Below are 25,573 nucleotides of genomic sequence, written 5' to 3' on the forward strand. Positions count from 1 at the left end.
ATTCTATAAGTGAGAGGGCAGCAGAGCAGAAGGACCCAAGAGGATGGGAAGGCTCAGCACAGGGGCACCAGGTAAGAGACAGTATATCCCAAGCTTGGACCAGGGCTCTTCACCCTCTCTGTGGACAAAACGCTAGGGATGTGGGAGGAGTTAATAGCAGAGTGGATGTAAGAGTGAAGACTAACCTAAAAGTAGGGGATTAGATCTTATGGAGAAGAGAACTGGGAGGAGCTCAGCCTGTGCTTGTGGATGTCCCAGTTTTCTTTCAGTGCTTCTGTTACCTTTTGCCACACTAATGTTGCCTAACGACCAACTATAAACCTCAGTGGTGCATAGCAGTGTCTACTGCTTATGTGCCCTGAGTGGTGAGCTTGGCAGCCTTGCTGACTAGGCTGGCCTTGAGGAGGTGGTTAGTCTCGTCTCAGCTGGACGTGCTCACATGTGTAAGGGGCTGTGAGTGTAGGATGTCTCAGCTGGGAGGGTAAGGTGACTTGGTAAGTACATGTCAGTGGCTCAAGAACAAGTATATGAAGCTTCCCCCAAAAATCAGATTAAAAGGAACATATGCTACTAAGGTTGGGTCACTCATTTTGAGAGAGGGAATACCTGCAGTAAAGGGGATAAAGAAGGCTAGAACTCATTTATCTATTCATGAAATTGCTCCTGGTTTTGTAGAGCATGGCTCCAAGCCTACTGTCTTCCTCCTGTGGCCTGGGGGCAGGCCTGAGCATGGCTTTTCCTCATGATGATGAGGGAAGACAGGAATTCTAGGGTGAAGGCCTGAGTCCTGCACAGCCTAAGTCTGGAACTGCCACATGACATTTCAGCCATATCCTATTAGTCAAAGGCTGTAGATTTAAGAGTGAAAGAATTAGACTCCACCTCCATCATGACCTCATGACAGAGACTCCTCACCAGAGTGAAAGGACACACTGAGCCGCCTGGCAAGGGGCATGAATACTGTGAGGATGACACATTGGGACCATTAAGGCAACTGGTCCAAACGGCAAGTAATATTGTTGAAAGAAGAGGTTGCCCCTCTTTTCAGGAGCCATTGGGACTGGGGTTGAGGCCTGTGAAGTTCTTAGTGAACAGCCGAACCAGGTCCAATGGAAGCAACACTTCCCCCTCCCAGCCTCTCCTGCTGTCCTCCTATCTCCATTAGTCCATCCGTCTTTCCACCTGTTGTCTTCCACGTAAGGACAGACCAGCAGAAATATAGGATCTCTGCCTTGGCTTTTAGGTAGCCACTGAGGTGATTAGCAAGTTGTAGAGGGGTGGGCTGGGCTCTTGATGGGAAGTAGCCATGGAACTCCCAGGGTAATGCAGTTTCCGGCCTTCCCAGAAAGAAGGATATCATGAGGCATAAGTTCCTAAAAAGCATCTGTCCCACAATTAAGATCTGAGGAAATTCCCCAGAACTTCCCACAGATTCTGAGGAAAGGTGACAAAGGTGGAATGAGGAAAGGTAGTTCTTGCTCTTCCTATAAAGTGGACTTAGATAACCCTGTGCGTTTCCTCTAGGCCCACCCTTGAGAGCTCCCTCAGGAAGGTCTGTGGGGGTCTTCTTCGTCCCCATACCGTCCCACAGGCTTGTCAGTCCTCTCCATCGCCTCTCCGACTGGCCGTCCCACTCTCCGCCCTCTTACTTGCTTTCATTTCCTGACCCAGGCCTGTTTCAGTCTCTGGGCCTCTGCTCCAACACAAACAGGCCTGCTGGCTTCCATACTCTGCCAGCTTCCTCAGTAACTGGTGCTTTCCTTCTAACTTCCCTCCCTCTTTTCCTCCACCTCCCACCCCCTCTCTTCTTTCTGTGACAGGGAGCTGTCTCCTCCCTGAGGGGGCGGAAGGATCTCGGAAATGTGCCCAGAGCTGGCAGGCCAAGTGCTTTCCACTTGGAGGAAATGCTGCATTTCTCACCCTTAACCTAGAAAAATATGGTTCTCAGAAAGCTTGTTTTTAGCACTGAAAGTTCCCAAAGGAAGCAGAATAGGAAGGAGGAGGGGGCACCCAGCCTCTCTCAGCAGCTCTGACAACCAAACCTCTGCCTCACTAGGCTGCTCTTCCTGGGAAGGAACTGCCCAAGGGCGGCCTGCTTGGGCTCTGCTGCTGGGAAAAGAAAGGCAGAGAATTCCGGTTCCAAGAGGGAAGAGTACTTTAGGAGAGGGCTGGGCAAAGCATTAACTGCCTCTCCTTTGGTCCTTGTAACCTCCTCCCCTTCAGCCCAGCCCAGCCCAGAAATGCACAGTTGCTCAGTAGCTACTGTGAAAGAGGAGCCTGGTAAAGGACATCTGTAAGACCCCCCATGGAGAGGGGTATAAGATTAGAAAGTTGCACAGAACTTTCACCCTGAGAGAACTCTTGAGGGGAGAAGGCCACCAGCATGAATCATAATCCAAAACTGCTGCTTCAGCCCACTCTTCATTATTTCTCCACAGGGAGAAAGTGAGTCCTGTAAAATAGATGGTAACTGCTTACACAAAGCACACCCTAAATACTAAACAAAGAAGGGAAAAGTAAGTGGCCCTACCTCAGCCTTCATGAGGCCCTAAAGTACCAAGTCTGGGGCACTGAAGCCAGGGGGTTCTTGGTGGAGCTAACCTGTTGTCTTTAGGAAGTTCCGGTTTACAGGTGGCCACACTCAGGCAAGCAAAATGACTAACCCAATACATCCTGAACTGGCTTCTGGGGTAGGTCGAGTAATTATACCTCAACCTCATGTTCAAAGAAAGTTCACATATTTGATCTGAATAACAGTCTTCTTCCTGTGATGGGCAGAGCCAATGAGCAGGGCCCATTTGACTTGGAAAAACAAAGCTTTCCAGAAAGCCTGGCTGATTCCACGCGGATGCCACCATACTGCTGCACTGGGGAACTTCTCTACTCTTTATCCTAACCTTCATCCAGCTGCAGCCTGCTCAAGGATATCAGGACTAGCTACCAGGGGCAGTGTAAGGGAGGGGACTTGTGTGCCAGTCTCTCATCATATTTCTGTTGAGAGCAGTTTCATCTAAGACTCTTACTGCAAAGACCCTGAGTTGAACAAGGACCCTGAAAGCAGAAACCAGAGCTATTCCATCAGAGTGGGCTAACTGTAGACACGCCTGGATTGAATTATTTTCTCTGCTCTCCTTTGCCTTCAGCTCTACAAATAACCTTCATAACTCAGGGGAATTGTTGTGCACTCTATTTCTAGCCAGGAGTGTGCTCCCCTGGGCCTCTGCCTAGTCTTGGCCAAACTGCGAGCTGAATGAGCAGGCAGACAGCAGGCAGAGCCACTCCTGCCTTTCCTTTTCCTGCCTGCTCTGCAGGAGATAGCTTTGTCCTAGAAAGTGTGCAACTCCTAGGAGCCCTTGCCCTTTCCTGGAAAGATGTGTGAAGAACATTGTGTCTTAGCATTTGGGAGGAAGTTTCTGCTTCTCTATTCATCTGTCTTATCTGTCTGCTTATTTAATATCCAAATGCTTTACAAAGGCACAGAAATTTCTCAGCACATGACCCGGTCTCCTCTGATGTCCCAGATGTTTCCTTCTAAGCGGAGGCCCAGCCTGGGCCTATGATCTCCATCGACAGCCTGGTACTAAAGCACTGCATCTCCACTTTGTCTAGTAGAGCTTGGATTGGAATGTCTCTGAGAAGGAAGGCCAAAAAACCTCAAGAAATTTTCTGTTTATATTCAGTAACAAAAGTAAAAGGCACTAGGCCAGAAGATTAACTGAGGAAAGCCCTGCTAGGGAGATGGCTGAAGGAAAGCCCAGGCAGAGAATACAAGCTATGGGTCAGGCAGAAGAGGCCTGCAGGACACGAGGCCCCTGCACCGTGATCTTAGCCCCACTGATACATATTCCACGTTCTCCATGGACTTGGGGTCAAAAGAGGGAGGTCTACAAGTGGTGACACTGTCAAATGTAAAGTGAGCCATAGCACGTCCACACCACATTCACACAACCTCCCAGAGGGAAGAAACCCGAGTGACTGTGCACTGCAACCCCTTCGGCCAGGCTGGGAAGGTAAAGTCATCACTCATCTCAAAGCATCTGGCTCAGAAGCCTGCTTTTTTGAGGTTGTTGGGGGTTAACTGACCTGCTGGGTCCTCAAGAGTGTTGCTGTAGCCCTCACCTCCACAGGCACTTGGCAACAAGACATGTTTGTTTCACAAACACTTACTGAGGTCTTGCTATTTGGAAAGGGCTCCGGACAAAAGCCAGCAGAAATACAGAGCATAGAGAAGATGAGGTTCCTCAAATCACAGTATTAGGGCTGTGGTCTCACCTGAGGCTTAGTATCTTCTTCAAACTCCCTGGCCACTCGCTGCTTCAAGGCCAGCTGGTGACTCTCAGGGAAAGAAGCTGTCTCTTTTGTAAGAGCTCCTGGACTCATTCAGGCACACCCAGGATGCTCTGCTGTTTTATCAACTCCAAGTCAATTGATCAGTGACCTGATTATGAGAGTTGATATCCTATTATATTCAGTGTTTGGGACAAGAGACCATCACACCAGGGGCCAAGAATCTTGAGCTCTTTCTTAGACTCCTGCTACTACAGCTCCTGTCAACTTTACTTTCCAGTCTCTCCTGCCTGCAGGTAAAACTTCTCTGGCAATCAGATGCATTCTTAAAATGTACCTCATGCCATGTGCTTTTCTAGCCAAAGAATATGACAGTCCGCCACTTCTCTAAACAGTGAGTCAAATAGAGATTCACTGGGTAGGGGAAGTCTATACCCAGAGAGCATAAAATTGTTTTTAAAGTCCTATTTATATTTCTTGAAAGTCCTTGAGTCCAAGGACCCTTTGCCAATGACGAGGACTATCCAGGATGGAGCACAGTTGCTGGCGTGGCTGCCCTGGGGACTGAGGATACTGAGTCAGGCAGCTCTCTTTCCTTGGCCACTCAGCACCAGCACTGTTGGTCCCCCGCCCCCACTCATATAGAGGATATGGTGAGCAGAACTGTGCCGCACTGGGGCCAAGTTTTCATTCATCTGTTGTAAAAGACCACATTTTATGGCACAGAAAAGTTGATTTGAGAGTTCTCAAATAGAATGTGCCAATGGCTCCTTGCATGAGATTGAAGTGTGTTTCTGTCATTCAGACCACACTCATGCCAAACACTTTTGCCTGACTTTCAGTCATCTAATACTTAATGAAAAATCTAAGCAATATTATGGAAGACTAAATATAGAAATAACCCATCTGTCAATTGGAATTATTTGTTCATTAATAGTGCCATAGAAATCTTCCACTGATATGAAAAGATTTTTGAAATATATTAAAGAGTCAAGTTCCAAAATAGAATGTCCACTAATCTCTGTTTTGTATTTATGCCCACATATGCCTATAAATATTTTCATGCATATCACACACATATTCATATTGGAAAAAACTCAGAAAGGATAAAATGTTAAAAAGCAAATGCTAAGGAGATTGTGTAATTTTCCTCTTCATTTCCTACTTTTCTTTAGGAGTATTTATTTTGTCTACTCGGAATACTACCCTTTCTTTTAGGGGACTAAATGAAAATGGCTTTAGGACCTTTACCTAGTCACATGATGGACCAGGGATGGGGATGTGACAAGCCAGGCCACAGTCCCCACAAGTGCAGAAAGACTCTCTTGCCTGACTGTAAGGCCTGACTGTAAGCTTGGAGGAGCCTGGCACCTTGGCCCTAGACCTTGCAGAGGTTGGACTGAGGGAAGAAAGCTTTGTGTATGGAGAAGTATGCTTTCCTTCTGGATGGAGGAACAACGCATAGTTGTATGCCCTGAAGTAGGGCTTTACCTAACCACAAAGCAGATGTTTGAGATATGGGGACAATCTAAAGATTGTCTCCCAGATAAGCAGCTGCCCAATGGGCGGAGCACAGGGACATGGATCACTTGGATGTGCAAGTGGACATGCATGCTAAATTGGAAGGTTACAGGGAAACTGTCCTCTTGAGAATGAGAACCAAGTTCAAAGTGGGGAGGAGTTGGGATGGGGACTTTGGCCAGAGGACAGAAGAGTTCCCACCCATTTGTTTTAAATTCCTTTTATCCCCTACTGTTGACAGAGAGAGAAAAGGGTGAAAGTAAGGTCCTAGGGCAGTGACAGTGAAGCTTTTTAGCTTTCAAAGATAAGAAATAGCCTCCCCCCCGCTCTGCCACACACTTGGGTGAGTTCCCACCACTGTCCTACGGAGACAAGGAAACTGCATTCAGCACAAATTTGAGCACTCCCCTGTCAAGGGATGATGGTGCAGATCTGCCCTTTCCTAGGATCTAGGCCTGATGAGGACTCCCCACTCTACACAGTTGGAGACTATTCCTCCGGAGAATCCCAATCTGAAAAATAATGTATTTCCAATAACCTGGGAAACACATGAAACATTTTTCCTTTTAAACATATATTTAAGAGAATATAAAGCACTTAAAATGTGGCTGATACTATGTCAAGCTCTGCGAATGTTGTGACCCAATTCAGTTTTGTGAAAGTACAAGTTTTTCTGATTTATTTCTCAAATGTTTAGTTCAATATAACACCTGTTTTTAATGGCAAAAGTTTGGTTCCACTGAAACTCTGTAACACTACTGCTTTTTCCAGGGGATAGGTAAACAGCTGGAGAGAAGGCTTTCTAGCAGCATAACAACTTAAACCTCATGGATCTGCAACTTTTACACTAAACATGGCACAAACATTTAATAGCCGGTGACGACGTGAGAAATGGGAAACAAGACATGAACACCAAAAGGTGCACTATATATCCTGTAAAGATAGACAAACCAAAAACAATTTGAGGCCAGCCTGGGCTACAGAGTGGGTTCAAGGCTAGCCTATATTACACAGCGAGATTGTGTCAAAATAAGAACAAAAACAAAACAAAATAAAAAAAAATACCTCAAATACTTTTGTCTCCATATTCTGAGATTAATCACCCAAGGAAAAAATCATCTCCAATTTAAGCCAAAATCAGTTCAAGACATTTTGTTACCTCAACTTCCCTGGATCTTGAAGATTGAACATTTTAAAAAATCAGTCTTATAGTTGGTCATTTCAAGGGAAGGGGATTGGATCAAATTTAAAGGTCATTCAAAACAAAGTAACTCTTTGTAAAAAACTTGATTTGCAGCTAACATTTTAGTGTAATGTTAAATGCCATGTCCTAAAATTACTTCTACATCTCTATTTTTTTCCTCCTAAAATATTCACATCACTCTTCTCTTTTTGACCTTTTTTAAGTTCCTGGGTTTGAAGGTGCTATGCATTTTGGTTCAAGAATTCAACATCTGGGTAACAAGTTATGCAGTGAAAACTCCCCAAAGGACAGATCACATGTATGAGCTTTTCTAGCATTTAAACACTAATGTGTTTCACAGTCTATGACTGGTCTGCAGTTTCTGCAGGTTCAATCCGGCTCATTCATTTAGTTATTACTCATTTTAATTATTACTCTGGGTGAGTCTGAGCTACCTATGACAAAGACTTCATTTCTTCCTTTATGAACTTCTATTTAAGGTCATTTTATACTTTAAAATACTGGGATTTGCTAAATCAATTATTATACTTTGAAATCCAATAAGCTGAAATGAAGTTTTGACATATTCCCAGAATTCCTAGAAATGCTTAGACTCTCTTTGGAAAAAACAAAAATCCATACTTTAAGGACTGGTATTATTATTTGCTAATGCTGGATTCCTACTACTTGGTTATTGTTATGTTAAATTCTCTGATAAACAATACCAATTTAATGAAATAGATGCAAAGTTATACCAATGGCATATAACTGTCTTTAAATATTAAAACTATAGCTATAGATTTATATGATTGCTTCAGTCATTGTAATTCTTACAGTATAAAAATCACAACACAGCAAAAGCCACTTTTCCTAAGTGTTTTAAAACACACACACACACACACACACACACACATACACACACACACCCAAAATCAGTAATGCTTGAATTGTCAGAATAAGATGTAAGAAAATATATTTATTTTTTTCATGACAATACTATGATAAAATTGTTAAATACATGCACATTTTAAAAACAAACATAAGTAACATCTTTAGAATTAACAGCCAAGCATCTAGTTTTATATTTATGGTGTCATAGTAGTAGGTTACTTATATTCTATGTTTCTGCTATAATCATGTTTTCCAAAAGATATGAAAACTAAATTATGAAATTATGATATAAAATGTCCAAATTTCCCATTCTAACAGCAAAATAATATCCAATTTTTCACAAGGCATAAAACACTTGTCACCCGAATTGTTTCATTCCACAACCCAGAATTCTGAGATCAAGAATGAACCAGAAACACACAGCTACAGTTTAGCTCCTGCATGTGTAGTTAAATGTTTCTTTACAGGATTAAAAATGATTGCAAGTACAGAATAATCAGAACTCATCATGTTAAAAAAATGTCCGATGTGGTAACATTTCAAGAAATTAAAAGGGGGAACAGTTTGGGATCTTCAGTTTCTCTCTGTCTTCTTCACTGATACACACTTGACCAAACAAAAATTAGTAAACGATTACTAATGTTTATAAAAAACTAAAACTATGTAACATAACACCACCATGAAAAAAACATTCAGTCTACAAACCTTAGACAAAAATTTATCTGTTCACAGTATGTGTATTTTGTAAACAGTAATTCACTATAATGCAATTTTAAAGTAAAAAAATGGTAATTTTCTAGTGTTATAAGGACACTGACTTATGACCAACTAATTAAAGAAATTGTAAACTATTTTTACTAGCAACGTTCAATATTTTTAAATGACTTATCTTTGAACATATCTTTAAAGTAGTAATATCTCAAACTTAGGATGTGTTGTCTTTCTTTCTATTCAGGACAATCTTCTACAAGCAAATCTAAACTAAAATGCATTTAAGAAATGGCATGCTCCCTTTAAAGAAAATAACAGGACAAAACCAAGGCATCACAGATACCCATCCCTCCTCAACAGGGAGCTGAACAGGGCCTCTCCCTGTGTCTCCTCAACTACTCATGTCACTACTCACATTTTTCCTACATATTATGTTGGAAGGAAAAATTAAATAGAAGGAACCACCAACTTAAGAAATATTAGAAAAATAGAGGGGAGTATTTGGGTCAAACTGGGGAAAGAACATTTGAAAATAATTTTATGAAAATCATTATTCAATATCCTCTTCTATGATCAACTTCAAAAATACTAATGTCAATCTGTCAACTGTCCATGATTCAATGAGAATTGTTATTACCACTTAGAAATCTTTTGATCTTTTATAATATACCACTGGGATGCTTAGGAGAAATAAGTTCAGAGACTGAAAGTTCCCATTTACAATGGAGTAATTCTATAGTGAAGCACATTTTAAGTTTATGAAGAAATTCATTAAGTGAGCTGTTCAATCAGACATACAATGTATTTTAAGCTTAAGCACTGCATGAAGTCTATATTGTTTTTGTTTTTCTTTTTAAGTTCTGACTGGCTACTATAGAGGCAATCTTAGGCGATATGTATGTAATAGACATCAATTTCCTTATCAATTAGACATTTTTTCCTCATTCACATATTTTTGTTAAGGTATTCAGTTCTATTGAACAAAAAGTAATGTAAGTTATTGCTGTTTTGTACTTGGTTAATGTTCAATCAGCTACGATTTACTAATACAAATGCTTTGAATTTATTGTTTCTATGGTTCTCTAGCTAGGCACTTACACTTGAAAACATTCAGAGAGTTCCTCTCTTGTAACACTACATTTAACTTTTATAAAAATGTAGCAATATTCCTTAGGTAAATTTTGTTCATCACTTGGGCACCTTATAATTAAAAATATTAACATTTATAATACAGGGTAAAACAAGTACTCCTAATTAAAAATAACAGAATCCTGCCATAATTCAATACCATAATTATAAGCACGACAGTGTATTCTATCCCAAATCACATCCCCTGAAACTCTAACATATACAATACAACCTGACAGTCAAGTGAATGTTATTCTCAACTCTATATACTGGCATTAAAAATAGTATGCCTATATTGTAACTAGCATGAACATGCTCATATAAATAAGTTAAGACAAAAGCTGTTTGAAAGGGAGTAAGAATCTAATCAGTGAAATAAGAAGCTTAAACATTTCTAGTCCTAAAGCATATATCCATGGCAATATAAATAAAACCAAATTTAAACAAGTGACTTCCAATGATATTCTAAGATGTTTAGAAAATGAATGTCCTCTAAGTTTGGCTACAATCATTTTCTTCTGCAAAAAATTTTTCTTCTGGACATGAGAGAAGTATGACACCAAGAAACTTTAACCAAAATCATAGTTTAAAAGAAATGTTTTGAAGACATATTCTATCAAGAGAATGAGTTCTTATATTAATCAGTTAAGCTCAAATACACCATATTGTCTATTTGCCAGAAAGCATGCTGGGTTGGTACAAGCAGGTACCAAATTGTGTAACTGTCAGACAAAATTAGGAAGAAATAAGATATCTAGTCATATGGATGCACATTTTTCCCTAAGTTTTCACTCAAACTGTGGAGACACTTCTTTGAGGCAATAGTTTCAGATCTATACAAGATAGACTTTGATCTATACTATTCTTCTGAAACTGCTGCTAAATTCCTAACACTGGCATGGGACTCAGTGAATAAAAAATTAGTCACCGCCTTTTCATAATGTACCCAGTTTTGGTAGCCAGTGATTCCATTCATATTTTACTCTTGAGATGCCCAACTTCATACTTTCCAAGTAAGGGAAAAGGCACTTTATCAAAGATATACAAATTTGAACATTGCTCAAAATAGAAAGGCAGCAAAAACTACCTTAGTGCAAACAAAAAAGTTTTATCAGCTTATGTGTCTGAACAGAAAACTTTGAGGTAACATTTTGAATAATGACATGTTTAGGGGTACATTTAATTTCAAAATACCATCAAATTGACTTCAAATTCCCTTTGGAAGAAAACATTCTCTCGTCTCCTTCATTAAACTCCTCTTAATTATCCAAATACAGAAAGGTCTGCAACATTGTTTAAATACAGACAGTAAGAAGATATGCAGAGGATCACAGGACTGCCTTCCAACAAGAATATAATCTACATGAAGTTTTGAGAATGTGACTTTTTATCACAGTTCCTGTGTTCAACAGTATAAACGCAAATGCTCAGATCCATGGAGCTGTGAATGTAATGCTGGTATGGAAAATGAGACTGATGCTTCCTCCCCTAAACTACTTAGTGAATGGCTGCCTCTGTTTCCAGCTGCAGGAGCAAAGCACCTCTACCACACAGCACACATGCACGCACACATACACACAACTCAACTTTCAGATACTCAGGGCCACAACTGCAAATCCAGAGCTCTGCTAGTTCAATCAACTGATGGCTTAGATTTTGTACGTGTGCTAATCCATGTAATGCTTATTTCACAAGGTCTATCTAATGATAAAAGCCTAGCTAAGTCTTTAAGAATTTTTTACATTAAATTATAAAATGGCCACTCACAAAAATTATGATGCCTAGAATCTCCACTGCTCACAAGGGAAAACTAATTTGCCATTGGTTTATTTATAAAAGAAGTAACAATCTGGTCGGATCTATAGCAACCCCCTTTTTTTTTCTCCCATAGCAAAATTTTATTAAAGGTAGGAAAAGAAACAGGCTCTCCAGAGTGAGTTTGAGCCAGGTAAATGTAGGAAATGGAGTACACCCTACACTGTGAGGACAGGTCACCATCGAAGAGCAAGACAGTTCTGCTCAACAGAAACAATGGAATATACTTTTAGCTTGGTATTTAGAATTTTCTAATGATTGAGCTTTCATTAGGAGAGGGATTTACTAGTTTTTGCAGTCAGGAAAGGGTGGAGAGAATACATATAGCCTACCTCTCTAGCTAGTCCTTAACCCTCTCCAAGGGACAAGTAGCTGATTTGACTGGTCAGAGCATGGCCATGCACGGCTCTTAGACTATCTTGCACCCATGGGTATGGTACCTGCACTGACATAACAGTGAACACTTCTGGATCTCAAACAATTGGACACGTGACAAAGGGTTTCCTACCCCTCTCTCCCTCCTTGTGCTGAAGGTCTCCCTAAATGCAAGGTTGGGTGGGTTGGAAAGATAATAAGCATGGACAGGGTCTGGCTGTCTCTGATTCAATGAGGATAAGACAAGAAAATGTGCTCTGGCCTCAGACCTAAGTCACAGTGTCCTACGCATACAGGAAGTTAGGGAACTTGCCCAGATTAAGCAAGTTTTACTCTGCTTCTCATTCACCTAAAGATTCATGAGTACAGAACTTCAGAGGTAGACAGGTGAGTAGCACTCTGAACTTTCTTCCTACAGTGAAGTCTTGGACTCAAGAGCTCCTGGTGATAGTCACCCTTAGGCAGACAAATAAGTCATGACATAGGTTAGAAAGGGCATAGCTACAGTAATGATAGGAACCAATTTCTTGATTTTTTCCCCCTGTGTTCTCAGGTGAGTACACTTTAGACTGATAAGCTTTTACCCAAGCTAACACTCATCCTTGGTCTGAAGAGATCAACTATGAGATCAATAAGCTTCAATGGGAAATGAGGTATGCATTGAGGACAAGCCACGAAAGTCCATGCTCTGGCAGAGAGGAGGAAGCTCCAGGTCTGAGTGTCTCAGGGGAGAGCTAAAGGAAGGAGCCAAAGACAATAAAAAGGAAGATAAAACTTTGTTTAGGAATGGCTCTCACTTGATATATTTTCATTATTGAAAATGTCTATGGGCTATTATATCGATTTAATATATTGTGTGCATAATTATATTTCAATTCTACATATATCATGATGCTCAGAAATTTAGCTGAGTTCAATCAGTTAAAATCAGGATTAATATACTGAGTACCTAAATAGATTTTTCTCCCTTGTTGCCCTGTGTTTTTCCCACAACATGGTTTTTAAAAACATACAATGAATTCAAAAGATAATCGATCCAATATTTGCAAATACATTACAGAACCTCAGATGATACAAAAGTCTACCTTAATTTACTCAGATGTTTCAAATTTTCAAGTACTTAACTATCAAAAGATGAAATACATAGACAAGCCAAGTGTAGGGAAAATACAGAGCACTCTTTTTAGTTTTTCACTCTGCTTTTCCAAGAATCATATTCACTCTTAAGATTGCTGATGAGGAGCCAGGGTGGGCAGAGGATGCCATGCTGAAGACACCAATTCTACATGGTTCACCAGCAGCTGCCACACCTATGATACAGACCTGTTTAACGATTCGAGTCCATTCTATGACCTTTAACAGGAAATAGCCCTTGAGTCACTGTTCCTAGAAGAAGCATCCTCTATTTAGTTTTATGCTTAAAAATCCTTGATCTGATAGTCTGGACCAAAGATCACTTATGAGGAAGTTTATGATCCATGAGTGAGAGGAAAACCTGTTGTAAAGCTTTGAAGATCCTAGATGTTTGGTGACCAGGTTCAAGGACATGGTCTTCTCATTCTTAGGAAATGTAAGCCAATCAGAGCTACACCAGACAGGAAATATTGCTAGATATTGCTTAGTAGTCATCTCACATAATAAATCATGAGGAATTATGTTTATTACTAATAATGAATTTGAACATATAAAGTTGACACTGTATCACAAAATAAAACGGGTTTTTAAAAAAACCTTAGATCTGTGGTTCTAGAAATTTCAGTTTCAAATATTAGGGCATCCATCTGTAACAATGGAAGCTAGCATAGAAACTAACGAGTAATGGAAAGGTTTGAAAAACCTACCAAAGCAAGACAATGCCATCTGATTGGGGTTGGTCAGTGTCACACTCATTTTCCACATTTGCACCCCTGAGACAACTGTTTGAGAACCATTATACAGTAGGCACAGAAATCAGCACACTTCAACAAACAGAACACTAAATAGTTGTCACTACATTAAAAATTATATTAACTTTTATAAATGCTGTAGATAGAAGAGAATAATCTTAAAAGTTTTAAAATCTGTGCTTGGTTTTCCTCTAAAATGGAGTGAATGTCAGGAAATAAACATTATGTGACTTTGACATTTTCCTCCCTTGCCTGCAAATCCTCTTCCAATCCCACAAAGCATACATACAAGAAAACCATTAACAAAAGAAAACAGCTGATGCAGGATTTGTTTTGCATGTATGTACTAAACAGTATTGGCCTTCAAATGCTTCTTGAAGAATTCTTTGGCTCGGTCACAACAGCTCCAAATCTTGAGTTTCATGGGCTGAGGATTCTGAGTCACCGCATGGCTTTTGGACTACATTAAAAGACATTAACACTTCTGGTGTAACTTGCACATAGTGACGTTCACCTGGGTAGCAATACTTCAGTGTCCCTCCAAGGACACTCAGTGCTGCTGCCCCAACACTAGCAGTAAGAGCTTATTGAGATGGCAGACTGAAATGACAGGGTGACACTATTAATCATTTGGTTTGTTCTGAAAAAAGTTTGAAAAGGACCACCCTCCTCCACCTGATTTAGGAGAGTCTTCATCTTTAGGGGGAATCAAAAACTGTCGGGAATTGATGGAGCATGGACTTCCAAAAGAGACAATTTCACTGTTGCTGTCTGTGGATCTAGGAGAGTCTGGAGAGACCAATTTCCAAGTATTTACATTTGCCTGAGGTCGGTAACCTGCAGTTTTATCCATGTTGTCCTCTGCAGCTGTCTCTTCTACAGTAGAGTTAATAGGGAGGCGCATTTGTGGCTTATAGCCTGCCACAACTATGGGGTCAATTTCTTGGTCTTCCTCTGGTTTGGTCTGAGGCTGATACATGGACTGAACATCAATGTAGATGACCTGTGAAGTACCTGCTGCTTCATCCACAGCTGGGTTTGCAATTTCTTCCTCGATGATCGGTGGGCAATAGGACACGACCACATGGTTTTCAGGTTCTACATCAGAACTATCTATAGGACGCTCAACTACTGGGGAAATTATCTCTGTGTCTTCTATTTTAGGAAGTATTGACCGAGTTTCCAGAACCTCAACATTATTTGGGGTACAAGGATTCATTTCCAATGTTTTAAGAGCACTGCTTCCCTAGAAATAAATTTTAAAATAGTGATTAACATTAAATATTACTGCAATGCCTCTATTAGAAAGAACATACTTTTTTCACATTTGCTTATAAACATTTGCCTCTGCTACTCTATAGTATACACCAGAGCAAAGCCATTTTTATATCCACACAAATATTTTCCTTGCTATTAGTAGCAGTGGAAAAAAAATATGGTATAAACAATTTAAGATTAATAACTTCAGAAACTCAGCAGATGTTAAAATTATGCTATTTGGCTTAATACTTTTTACTTAGGGAGCCATCTGCATGTTATAAACTTTTCACAGAAGGAAAAGAAACCAGTAGTTCAAAGACAATAGCATGAAAGTATTACCTCGCAGACGCTCTTCTGAAACTGTAATGCTTTACAATTTTCTGGATTTGGAATATCAGGGTAGAAGGTCTCCTTAATCCTTTAAATAAAGAATGATTTAATACATTTAATAACTATAATATTAATCAGGCAAGTTGTCAGCTTATTTTGATACTTTATGTGAATGTTCTAAAGAACATCTGAAATAAATACAGAAATCCTTAGTATGTGACTAATCGCCAGAGCTTCTTTAGAAAAATTTTTATTGGTACATTTCAGGTATACAATACAATGACATTCATCATTGGAAATTTGTACCTTTACGTTATCTATCTTGGTTACACTAGAGCTTCTATATAAGGTTCCAATTGGAAAACTACAAACAGTAATACTATGTCTAGAACTATAACAGTTTGTATATCTCATGAGATTGGAAAGCAAATAATTAAAATGGGGATTGTGCTATTATCTCCAAAGAAAATTACAGGCGTTGTTAGTGCAACTATAATTTTCAGTTGCACACTGGATTCTGCAGGATCAGTTATGAAGGAATGTGTCTGCACTGCTGTCCTCTCCTGTGAAGAGCAGGATCTGTACTGTGCAGGGAACAGCTGTGGTGCTCTACAACTGTGACCCAGGTAAAAAAAGGGAGGTGACAGCCCTATCTCGAACTGATATTACCTGGTGGGCTAAGACAAAGAAAGGAAATCAATCTTGGGTAAAAACTAAATGCAAACAAAAAATGAGATCTGCACAGTGTCACATCACATTTTAATGTGATATTTAACAAGAACTATTTGAAGTTCCTATAGGAAAAATAACTTTGTTAATGTAAATCTAAAGGAAATCTTAACTTCCTTTTTTGGTCTTTGTTTTGGTATTGAAATAGCTGCTTTTAAAATGTGACTGTTCAGCTGGGCGTAGTAGCGCATGCCTGTAATCCCAGCACTTCGGAGGCTGAGGCAGGAGAATCACTGTGAGTTCGAGACCAGCCTGGACTACTTCGTGAGTTTCAGGTCAGTCTCAATTACATGGTTAGACCCTGTCTCAAAAAACAAAACAAAACAACAACAACAACAAAAACAAAAACAAAACAAAAACAACAAAAAAAACCACCCCGAAAAGTGACTTTTCATAATGAGACTATGGTTACCAAAAATAAACTATTCTATCCTTCTGCAGCAATTACTACTGTGATTCAGAAGCCAACATTGTCAAAACACATGCTCTTCCATGTCATAAATCAGACTCGTTGTGGAAATCAGCCCTCTGCCCAGAACCAGGCCGGGACAGCTCTGGCCAGCAGGGTGCTTTCTTCACGAAGCCCTTCCCGCCTCACCTCTCATCTCAGCCTCTCTCCAGTTCTCCAGCCACACAGCTCCTCTAACGCCAAGCCATACAGTAGCCATTCCCTCTGACTGTTCCATTTGTTCCCCTTCCTTGTCCTTCATGACTCTCCCAGAGGGCAGCTTTCCTGTGAGACACCCTAAGGCATCAGTGCCGTTTCTGCTCCTCACTGGATGCTTAGTGGTTACCGTCACTGTCCTCCCTCACTGTGCTTCACAGGGAAGGGGTCTTCACACTTGATGATAAGCGAGTAAATGACCCAAACAACCCAATTCTCTACATGGGTCACCAGGACAAGTGAGAGCTTAATCACTGAATAATATATAATGTTAAAGATATTATTGTCATGTTTAAGCCTGAAAATATTTTTTTGAGCACAACTGCCATTACTTTAAGTGATTAGCAAAAGCAATAAGGAAGAATTTATACTTTTACTCTATTAGCTTTAAAACTTTTAAATGTTATACTCTTGCCTAATATTAAAGTCAATATTAATTCTGACTAAAAATATAATTTCTAACTTGTACAGTTAAAAAGATAAGCTTACAGTGCAGCACACAGAATAAAAATCAAGCCTTTAAAAATAAAATAAACAGGTATCATTACCATTCTCGTTTCCGATAGCAAAGAACACTTGTTACCACTCCAATAACGACAGCCACTGCCACCGGGATGAGAATGGCAATAATTAATCCCACAGCTGAAAATAGAATGTTGCAAACAAAATCACCATTTTTAGCATCAAATATATTATTACTTAAAAAGAAAAATAAAACTAAGTGTTCCAGGAATCCCGAAAAACTAGTAAAAATACAATCTTCCTTGTATTCTAATCATTTTTATTCTACTACTTAAAATTCTTTACAGGAGAATTTCTCAATCTTGGCACTATTGTGTAGGGAGGCCTGTCCCATGTACTGCAGGAAACGCAGCAGTACCCCTGGCCTCTAAGCAACAAGCTTTGGTAGTGCCCTCCCCACAAGTTACGACAATCCAAAATGTCATCACACAGTCTCTGAGGGGCAAAAGCCCCCAGCTGAGAACCATTATTTTAGTGAATCCTATCCTCATGGTTCTTTAAGAGCAATAACACAAAGCTCCAACTCAGGAGTAGAAGGTAAGTCCGTAACCAATTAAAGTTTCTGATGTTGGAAGATAGTCAAAGTCATATTTTTTCTCTACTTCCACTTTAAATTTATAAAAGTGTTGTGCTTTCCAAAAATTTTTGGCAGTTTTTTTTAGTGCTGGGTCTCAAACCCAGGGTCTCACTCATGGGAGACAAGAATTCTGCCACTATATCCCTGGCCCCACAAAAAATTTTAAAGAAATTTTATTTATTTGACTTTTGCCTGGATTCATTTTAAAAACCACATACTAGCTGGGGAAATTTTTTTAATTGGCTATTATATAAATTCAACATGCATTTATACCTCAAGGCTCCAAATATATTACTAATTCATTAATTAGGTACTCATTTGCAAATAGCTTCAAATATCTGATAAGAATAAACATTAAATTCCCTTGTGATCTTTCAAAGATGCCCTTTACCTAGCATACAAATAGAATATAATGTGAAATTTTTAAAAAGGTATGGGTAGTGTTCCTACATAAATCAAAAATGGGCTTGGAACACTATGAAGTTAAGCATGGAAGGCTTTTTTTTTTTGGTACCAGCAATTGAACTTGGGACCTTGTGCTTGGGAGGTAGGTGCAGTGCTGCTGAGCTAAATCCCCAGCCCCGAAGGCATCTTGATGGTAATTCTGAACTTACAGTTTTCATTCGTCACCACAAACATACTCTTCTCTGGGCCCAGGCCACCATCTGTGTAGGCTTGCAGAATAAGATGATAACTTGTTTTACCTTGAAGATCAGCAATTCTTAGTGTCTTCTGGGATATGTCAGTAATATTCTTTACCTTGATGTCAGAATGACCTAGTTTTCAAATGAAGAAAATTTTAACTCATCCTAACACCATTTCAAACATACAGTGGTCATGCCTGCCTGTCGCACAACCACTCCTTTCATGTGAACTTGGCTGCTGGCCACCCCAGCCAACAATCTGAAGCCAGGCAGACCTACCAGATGAGAGCTATGTTTAGACTATGCTGGATTTGAGTTCTCTGATGCTGAAACCCAATACCATGACTTGCCTCCAAAAGCTGTGTGAAGTTATATGAAGAGGATGTGAAGTTCACACTTATCTGCTGGCCCACACTGCGTGGCACACACTAGGCAATCAATAAAAGCCACTTCCTTGTCTGTTACTAAGAGCAGGAAAACCACTCCACTCAGGCTGATCCTGCCTGTGAGTCAGCAATATAAGCTGATGGGGAAAGAGTGCAAATCAATAGAGATGACTTCAAACCACTTCGGGAAAGGGTCCACATTATGGGAATCCTCTGATGACGGACTATGATGTAGCCTTTGAATCACTTCATAAGGAAGAATGAAGAACTGCTTAAACTTTATCTTGTTTTTAAGACTCTCAACCAAAATAACACAAGATCGTTAAAAAAGTTAAATGGTACTAAATGGCTAGTAACAAACAGTATTAAATGGCTGGTAGCAGTTCCTTACCAGTCCCTCCCCTTATTTCTACAACTACTTCAAAATCATGTTATCAGTTTCTTTGGGTATAGAGCTCCTGTTTTGGAAATAAAAATTTAGATTGTTCTATGGCTGTTTCACCTTCTTTAGCTATCTGAAAAGTCCTTATAATATACCCTGGCATGGATCTTTTTTCAAGTTATTTTACAGTGTACTTAATTGATCCATTATATATATATACACACATACACATGTATATATACATATACATATATACCTATGTATACATATACACCCCCCCCAAAGTCTTTCATTTCTGCCAGTCAGCTAGTCAGTGATGCTTAACTGCTACTCAGATTTCACCACCCTCCACTCTTCTAAGTCACTTGCCAAAAGCCAATTACAAGATTTCTAAATTCTCTTTTTTGATGCCACCTTTGCTTCTTGCATTTTCTTTCTCCTCGTGTCTTATGAAGTTCTTTTTATTTTACTCTAACTTGAGTGACCAATCCACCATGTCTAATCAGAAATGCAGATGCTAGAATTTTAACTAGTTAAAATGTAAATTCTTTGAGCATATGAGGAAAATTATACTAGACTGCGAATGTCTATACAATTTGATGCACAGAGCTTTTCTCATCCGCAGGTAACCCTGAAGGTGCAGGAGCTGTAGAAGCCAGAGGTCTAGGAAGCAGTGCAGCTGTCAAAGTTATTATATGCCCAGTCAGCATCTGGGTGTAGCATTGTTGTCTCTACTTCTTAGAGAGGCATTAAATAATTAAAATGGTTTCTTCCTGAGAAGTCATTAATGGAAATGAAAGCTCTTCAACTGAAAAAATGATCCACTTGTATCCTGTGTCTATGAACAAGAGATATATCAATCCCAACAGAAATATAACCTAAGATAAATGCTAGAAATCTGTATAAACAGTTTTGTAGCAGTAAATTTGAGAACTAAGAGTCTAAGGTGTTTGGACATACACTTCACAATAAATGACTGTATTTTCAAAATATAGTGGATATTCACATCCTTATTAGAGTAAATTAAATTTTCTAGCTCATTACAGCTAAGGGAGACGTTAACCATGCTGATGGCTCTTTCTCAGATTATAGTGCAGGCTCTGAAGCCATTCTTTGGATTCCTGCATTTTCCTAAGTACAAGAATGCTTTTTTAAAGTAAATTTTATAAGATACTATACTGTAGATTATGGAAGGATAACAAGAGACAGTCTATAGCCTATAGAGCTTAAAAATCAAAAGCTTCAGAATAAATCATATAAATGATTTCTGAAAGACTAGATACATGCCATTTATTACAGTACTAAAATCTTAAAAAATGCTTATATTCATAAAATGATTACACTTCCATTTCCTTATTTTTCAGACAGTTCTGGAAATCAGTATTAAACTACTCAACAGTACTTTCTTTACTTTTCTCTTTTATGGTAATGAGAACTAAGAAAAGCTATAATTAGGTTGGGAATTTACTTACCTGATTCCAAACCCCTCATTTTAGATGTGTCTTTCTCTCCTTTTTCAAAGTAAAATAAATATCCTCTTAAAAAGCCTCTAAGCTCTTCCACAGGAATATCTTCCCATTTTACTAATATGGAATCTGAAGTTGTATCTTCAACAGTAAAATTTGGTGCAACAATTGGAGCTGTGAAATGGAGATATCAGTTACTCAAAGTTTACCAATAGAGAGTAATACAGTAATGGCTCATGAGCTTTCTGGCCTGAAAAAGCAGCTGAATTCAGAATTAAAACTGTATTCTCTATTCAATCACAAATTTCCAGAGATTATCACAAGGCTTATATAATAAAAACAACAAAAATATTTTTAGAAACAAAAGTAAACTTCATATTGCAACTTTCAAACAAAACATATGTCCAGATAAACAAATCATTTAAAGTCTAAGTAGTTGCTCAAATAGACTTCATTTTTATTTTCCTTCTTTATTGCCCGTGCTGAATAAGTTAATGTTTTTTAAAACCTGAATAGATACAAATAAAATATTTCTGACATCCACGTTAAGTTAGTTTTCTCAATGACAACAGTAAAACTATGAAATATAAATAGTAATAACTGGATTAGTAATACACAAATAGTTTTAAATTTACAAATGATATTTTACATTCCTTGAACTAAACATCTTAACAATCTATTTTTAAAATTCAGTCTTGCTATTTATCAGTTTATGACTTCATGTTACCCAAACTCTAAAAACTTATCTTTTAACTTACCCAATTCTTTAATATATCCAATTACGGAACGTAATAATTGATATCCTTGATTTCTGCACCCATACAGAAAAAAATTATATCTGACACCTGGTCGAAACTGATCTATAGAATAAAAAATTAGTAAAAATTCATAAGTATTTATATATATATACATATATATATGTTGGAATATTTATTTTAGAAATATATGATTTATAACAAATTTCAAATCTAATCTTTAATGGATATTTTATTACAAAGATATATTTGTATTCTTAAACTTAGTAAATATTTAGAATGAAAAGTAAGCAAAAATTAAACAAATTCTCTCATACTATAGCATTATAAGATGACACTGCCTTGAAAAGAATAATGGTGACCAAGCCTTACATTTTGTTCCCTAAAATCAAGTGATGATTTCTTCCCAGATTTGATCCAGGGTCAGTTCACTAACCCCACTCCATGCCTACATCATGCCTCTATAAATCCCTTCCCTATATGATGATATTGCTAAATTGGAAATAAACCACTATTCTACTTGTGCTCTATGAGAAGCAGAATATTAAGTGTTCTACTCTATCTCAAAAATTTAGTGTTATAGGAACCAGCCATTTGAAGTCACTCCTCCCTACAACATTGTCATTAAATACTCCTGGGTGAGTTAACTCTATAAGCAATACAAAGGAAACATCTTAACTTCAACTCAAAATGGACTTTTTAAATACCTCCTCAATATAATGTAAGATACAAAGGAAGAACTCAGAAATACACGAAATAAGGTCCCAGGCATGGTAAAGCTTGGGCATGGCAGAGAGGTTAGGAAGACCCATGAGCAAAAGAAAGCATAGCACAGTGTTATACTGCACCCAGTATACACGTCAGATGCTGAGCCTACAATGGCCCAAAAAAGCCACGATAAATAGTATCCGAACAGGGCCTTGACAGGCAATTAGAGCTCATGAGGGCCAATTTAAGAAGACAATGCATGCAGTAGAATGGCAACAATTATTCTAGTGTGGTTAATTCTGTATATCAGTTCTCCAGTTATGTGCCCACAAAACATCAGTAGTTTTCAGGTTCAAAAATGAGATAGTCAACCTCCAAAATCCTACAATGCAAAAAAAGAAAGAAAAAAAAAGAACCAGAATGGACTTGCCTCCTATTTAACCTTTTTTCTGTAATTTTCCTTAAATGTTTTCTATATGCTAGCATGGACTCAGTAAATATCAAGGGAAAACTCAAACCCACCCACATTTGTTTAGTTGTGAAACTTTTTTCTGTGAGGAAAGATATGCTCGTATATGTATTTTATGTTAAAATTATGTATTATCAATATTCTATAGGGTTTTGCCACTTAAGAGCCCGAGTATGTAAAAGCATTAGGAACACAAGCTGTGGTCAAGAGAGGAAGTACTATAGGAGTGGATGGCTGGATGAAAAAGGAAGGAAGAGAATTGTCTACCAGACTGTGTCAGAAGCCCAGCCTCTAGAAGCTCTGTGCAGGTTTGAATTTGAATTCTGGTCCTATTATATACTAATTTGAGCAAGTTACCTAACCACTTGGAGCCTTTTGTTTCTGCTCAACCACTTTTTTTTTGTTTGTTTTGTTTTGTTTTGGCAGCAGCAATCAAATTTAGGACTTTGCGCATGCCAGGCAGGCGTGGCACCACTGAGCTAAATCCCCGGCCCTGCTAACTCATTCAGGCACACAGTTCTCCTCTGTACCCAGAGGTACAGAGGAAGCTGCGGGAGCTCCCTGGTGCCAGAGGAGGCTGGCAAGGACTGGAGGGTTGGGAGTGGCTGCAGGGACAGAGCCCCCAGCTGCACCACATTGCAGGCTGGCTTACTTCTGTCCCTGCAGGTCTCAGCTAAAACCTCTATTCCTATCTACAACCTGTACACTATCTATATCCACATGTACCCTACCCTGGTCTATCCCAATTGTCTTCAAAGTCCAGGTGCGAAGAGATGGACTGGAACTGTGTGAGGCTCGGTCAGCCCCAAAGGAGGGGAGCGCAAAGGGTAGGTACAGAACAGAAAAGTTAGGGGACAGCCAGCCACCTTGGTAAGTGTATCATGATGTAAGAGAAGAGAAAGAGGAGCCGAGGAAAACCACCACCACTCTGGCCAGCTACATACGTGACAGGATTTTGCTGTATTCCAAGCAGAAGTAGAAAATTGTCAGAACCCATATATGGTACTTCAGTGAATAAGACGTGCCCTCACCATCTGACCGTGAAAACAGTAAACAAAGCAGATACTCCTGGGAGAGAAGAGATGAGCAGGGGCTTGCTCTCCTGTGTTTCACCGTTATATAAGGAGAACCAGGAAAGGGGGATGGCTTAGGAGGCACTCACTCCAGGCAGAAGTTTAAAAAATCCCACAAGGACATACCTCAACAGCTATTCACAAGTAACAAGAGGGCTACAATTCTAAAGGAGGTGGCAGACTTAGCCCATGACTCTGATGGCTAAACTATCAAGGTATCAAGGGCAGCTAGTGTCACAAACCACACCCACCCTTCCACACCACCCCTCCCCTCCATCGGGGAAAGGTTATGCTCACTGGCTCCCTGGCTTTACTAATATAGGCCTGAGCAAATAAAAGCAAAGGGTGTTTTGTGGTCTTTTTCTATGAGCCTTACCCATTTTTTAAATTTTTGACATAAATTTTATTGCTACGAAACATTTTTATGTGTACCACCATTTACCCATTCGTTTATTGCTATTTGTTTTCAATTTTTTATGATTATAAGAAATGTTGCACAGAACATTCTTAGAGGAAATTTCATGTTCTCTGATTATTTCTTAGAATAAATTCCCAGATAAGTACTAGGTTCCTAGTTCCTAGACATCTACTATAAGCACATGGAATCATAGGTTCTGCCTGTCATGTACATCATGCTACAGATTACCTTCTAGAAAAGTTAAATAATTCACATCTACTCACCCAATCACATGTTTGTTGCTTTTAAGTAATATTTTTAAAATAACTATTTTTAATAATTTTAAATAATATTTTTGCCTATGGTAAATTTTTTTCAACTTTTGCCTTTTATTAGTATTAGTACATGTCTGTGTATGTTTGGAATAATTAATATTCTTTTAAGAACTCTGAGGAAAAAAAAGAACTCTGAGACTTGTTCTTACCAGATTCTATTATGACTTCAGTGCTGTTTGAAGGAACTTTTTTCCAATCCATAAGGCAGGGCTCAGACTGAGATGAATTACACCACTTAATAACATAGTCGCAAGTCATGTTGGGGTCAGGATGCCAGGTGAGGAGAATCCTCTTTCCCATTCCAACAACCTGCTCTACTCTGAGATCATCTTTAACAAGAAAGAATGGCATTTTATTGGCATTAAAAACCTTATAAGGTAAGTCTCGTGAAAGTGCTCAGGAGTTATAAAAATTACTTCACTGTACACAAATTACAGAATAGTGTTCAAACCAGATAAATGTTTAGCAGAGATTAGAATTATTGCTCTGTTGCTTGTATTATGACAACTGTATAGCACTGAGCTGTATCCAGTGATTAACACAGTAACTGAGGAATTAAAAAGGCAACTAGGATCAGGCAGCAACAGCCTAAGGGTGGGATGGGATGATGTCGGTCTAGGAAGGATGGGGTGGAGGAAATAAGGATGGCACCAGAGAACATGGTGTGGCTACACTGCCGAGGGAGAGGGTGGGAGCCTGGCAAAGGACACTGAATGCAAGCTCCATGAGAGCAGGGGGCCGGAGAGTGTGCAGAGAGGGCACACACAAGGACTGGAAGAACAGGTGAGCCAGAGCCTTCGCCTACTTTCCAGGAAGCCTACTACCCTGGGGCAGAGCCAACGGGCACTGTCCCACTTGGAGGAGGGTGGGAAGGGAGGATCTGCTGATGCACTGAGCTGTGAAATTCAGTGTGGGCAGAGGGGCACAGTATGGAGCTTGGGGCAAGGGAGAGAGGAAACAGACCCTGCGCCAGATTTGTTTTCCATTTCCTACCAGATGTGTACCTAAATGAGAAGGGGAATAGGACCTGCAGTTAAAGCAATTTCTATATCTGATTTATACTTAAGGTAAAAAGCCAC

The 25,573-nt window shown here is 39.2% G+C and overlaps 1 protein-coding gene and 1 long non-coding RNA gene across 4 annotated transcripts in view; one reads left to right on the forward strand and one right to left on the reverse strand.

Annotated features, from left to right (window-relative positions):
* Positions 1 to 8,469: 8,469 nt before the first annotated feature.
* The window catches only part of Lifr (LIF receptor subunit alpha), a 48,548-nt gene continuing 31,444 nt past the window's right edge, over positions 8,470 to 25,573 (reverse strand). The window contains exons 13-19 of one of the 2 annotated variants that reach the window (XM_010607743.3): positions 24,644 to 24,823; positions 21,516 to 21,617; positions 20,764 to 20,931; positions 18,494 to 18,655; positions 17,329 to 17,422; positions 15,397 to 15,475; positions 8,470 to 15,043 (exon numbers count right to left, since the gene is read on the reverse strand). In XM_010607743.3, coding sequence (XP_010606045.1) covers positions 14,420 to 15,043; positions 15,397 to 15,475; positions 17,329 to 17,422; positions 18,494 to 18,655; positions 20,764 to 20,931; positions 21,516 to 21,617; positions 24,644 to 24,823 — 1,409 coding nt within the window. In that variant the 3' untranslated portion in view covers positions 8,470 to 14,419. Of the gene's footprint in view, positions 15,044 to 15,396; positions 15,476 to 16,465; positions 16,850 to 17,328; positions 17,423 to 18,493; positions 18,656 to 20,763; positions 20,932 to 21,515; positions 21,618 to 24,643; positions 24,824 to 25,573 lie in introns of those variants that run through there. The other variant, XM_033760208.1, reaches the window with a different exon arrangement.
* Positions 24,794 to 25,573, forward strand: part of LOC104850700 — a 31,609-nt gene continuing 30,829 nt past the window's right edge. For both annotated transcript variants that reach the window (XR_777042.1, XR_004515811.1), the window contains exon 1: positions 24,794 to 24,871. This is a non-coding gene — a long non-coding RNA (uncharacterized LOC104850700). The remainder of the gene's footprint in view (positions 24,872 to 25,573) is intronic.

This window comes from Fukomys damarensis, unplaced genomic scaffold (assembly GCF_012274545.1).
Source record: "Fukomys damarensis isolate Sample0158 unplaced genomic scaffold, DMR_v1.0_HiC HiC_scaffold_1, whole genome shotgun sequence".
NCBI classification, from domain to species: domain Eukaryota; kingdom Metazoa; phylum Chordata; class Mammalia; order Rodentia; family Bathyergidae; genus Fukomys; species Fukomys damarensis.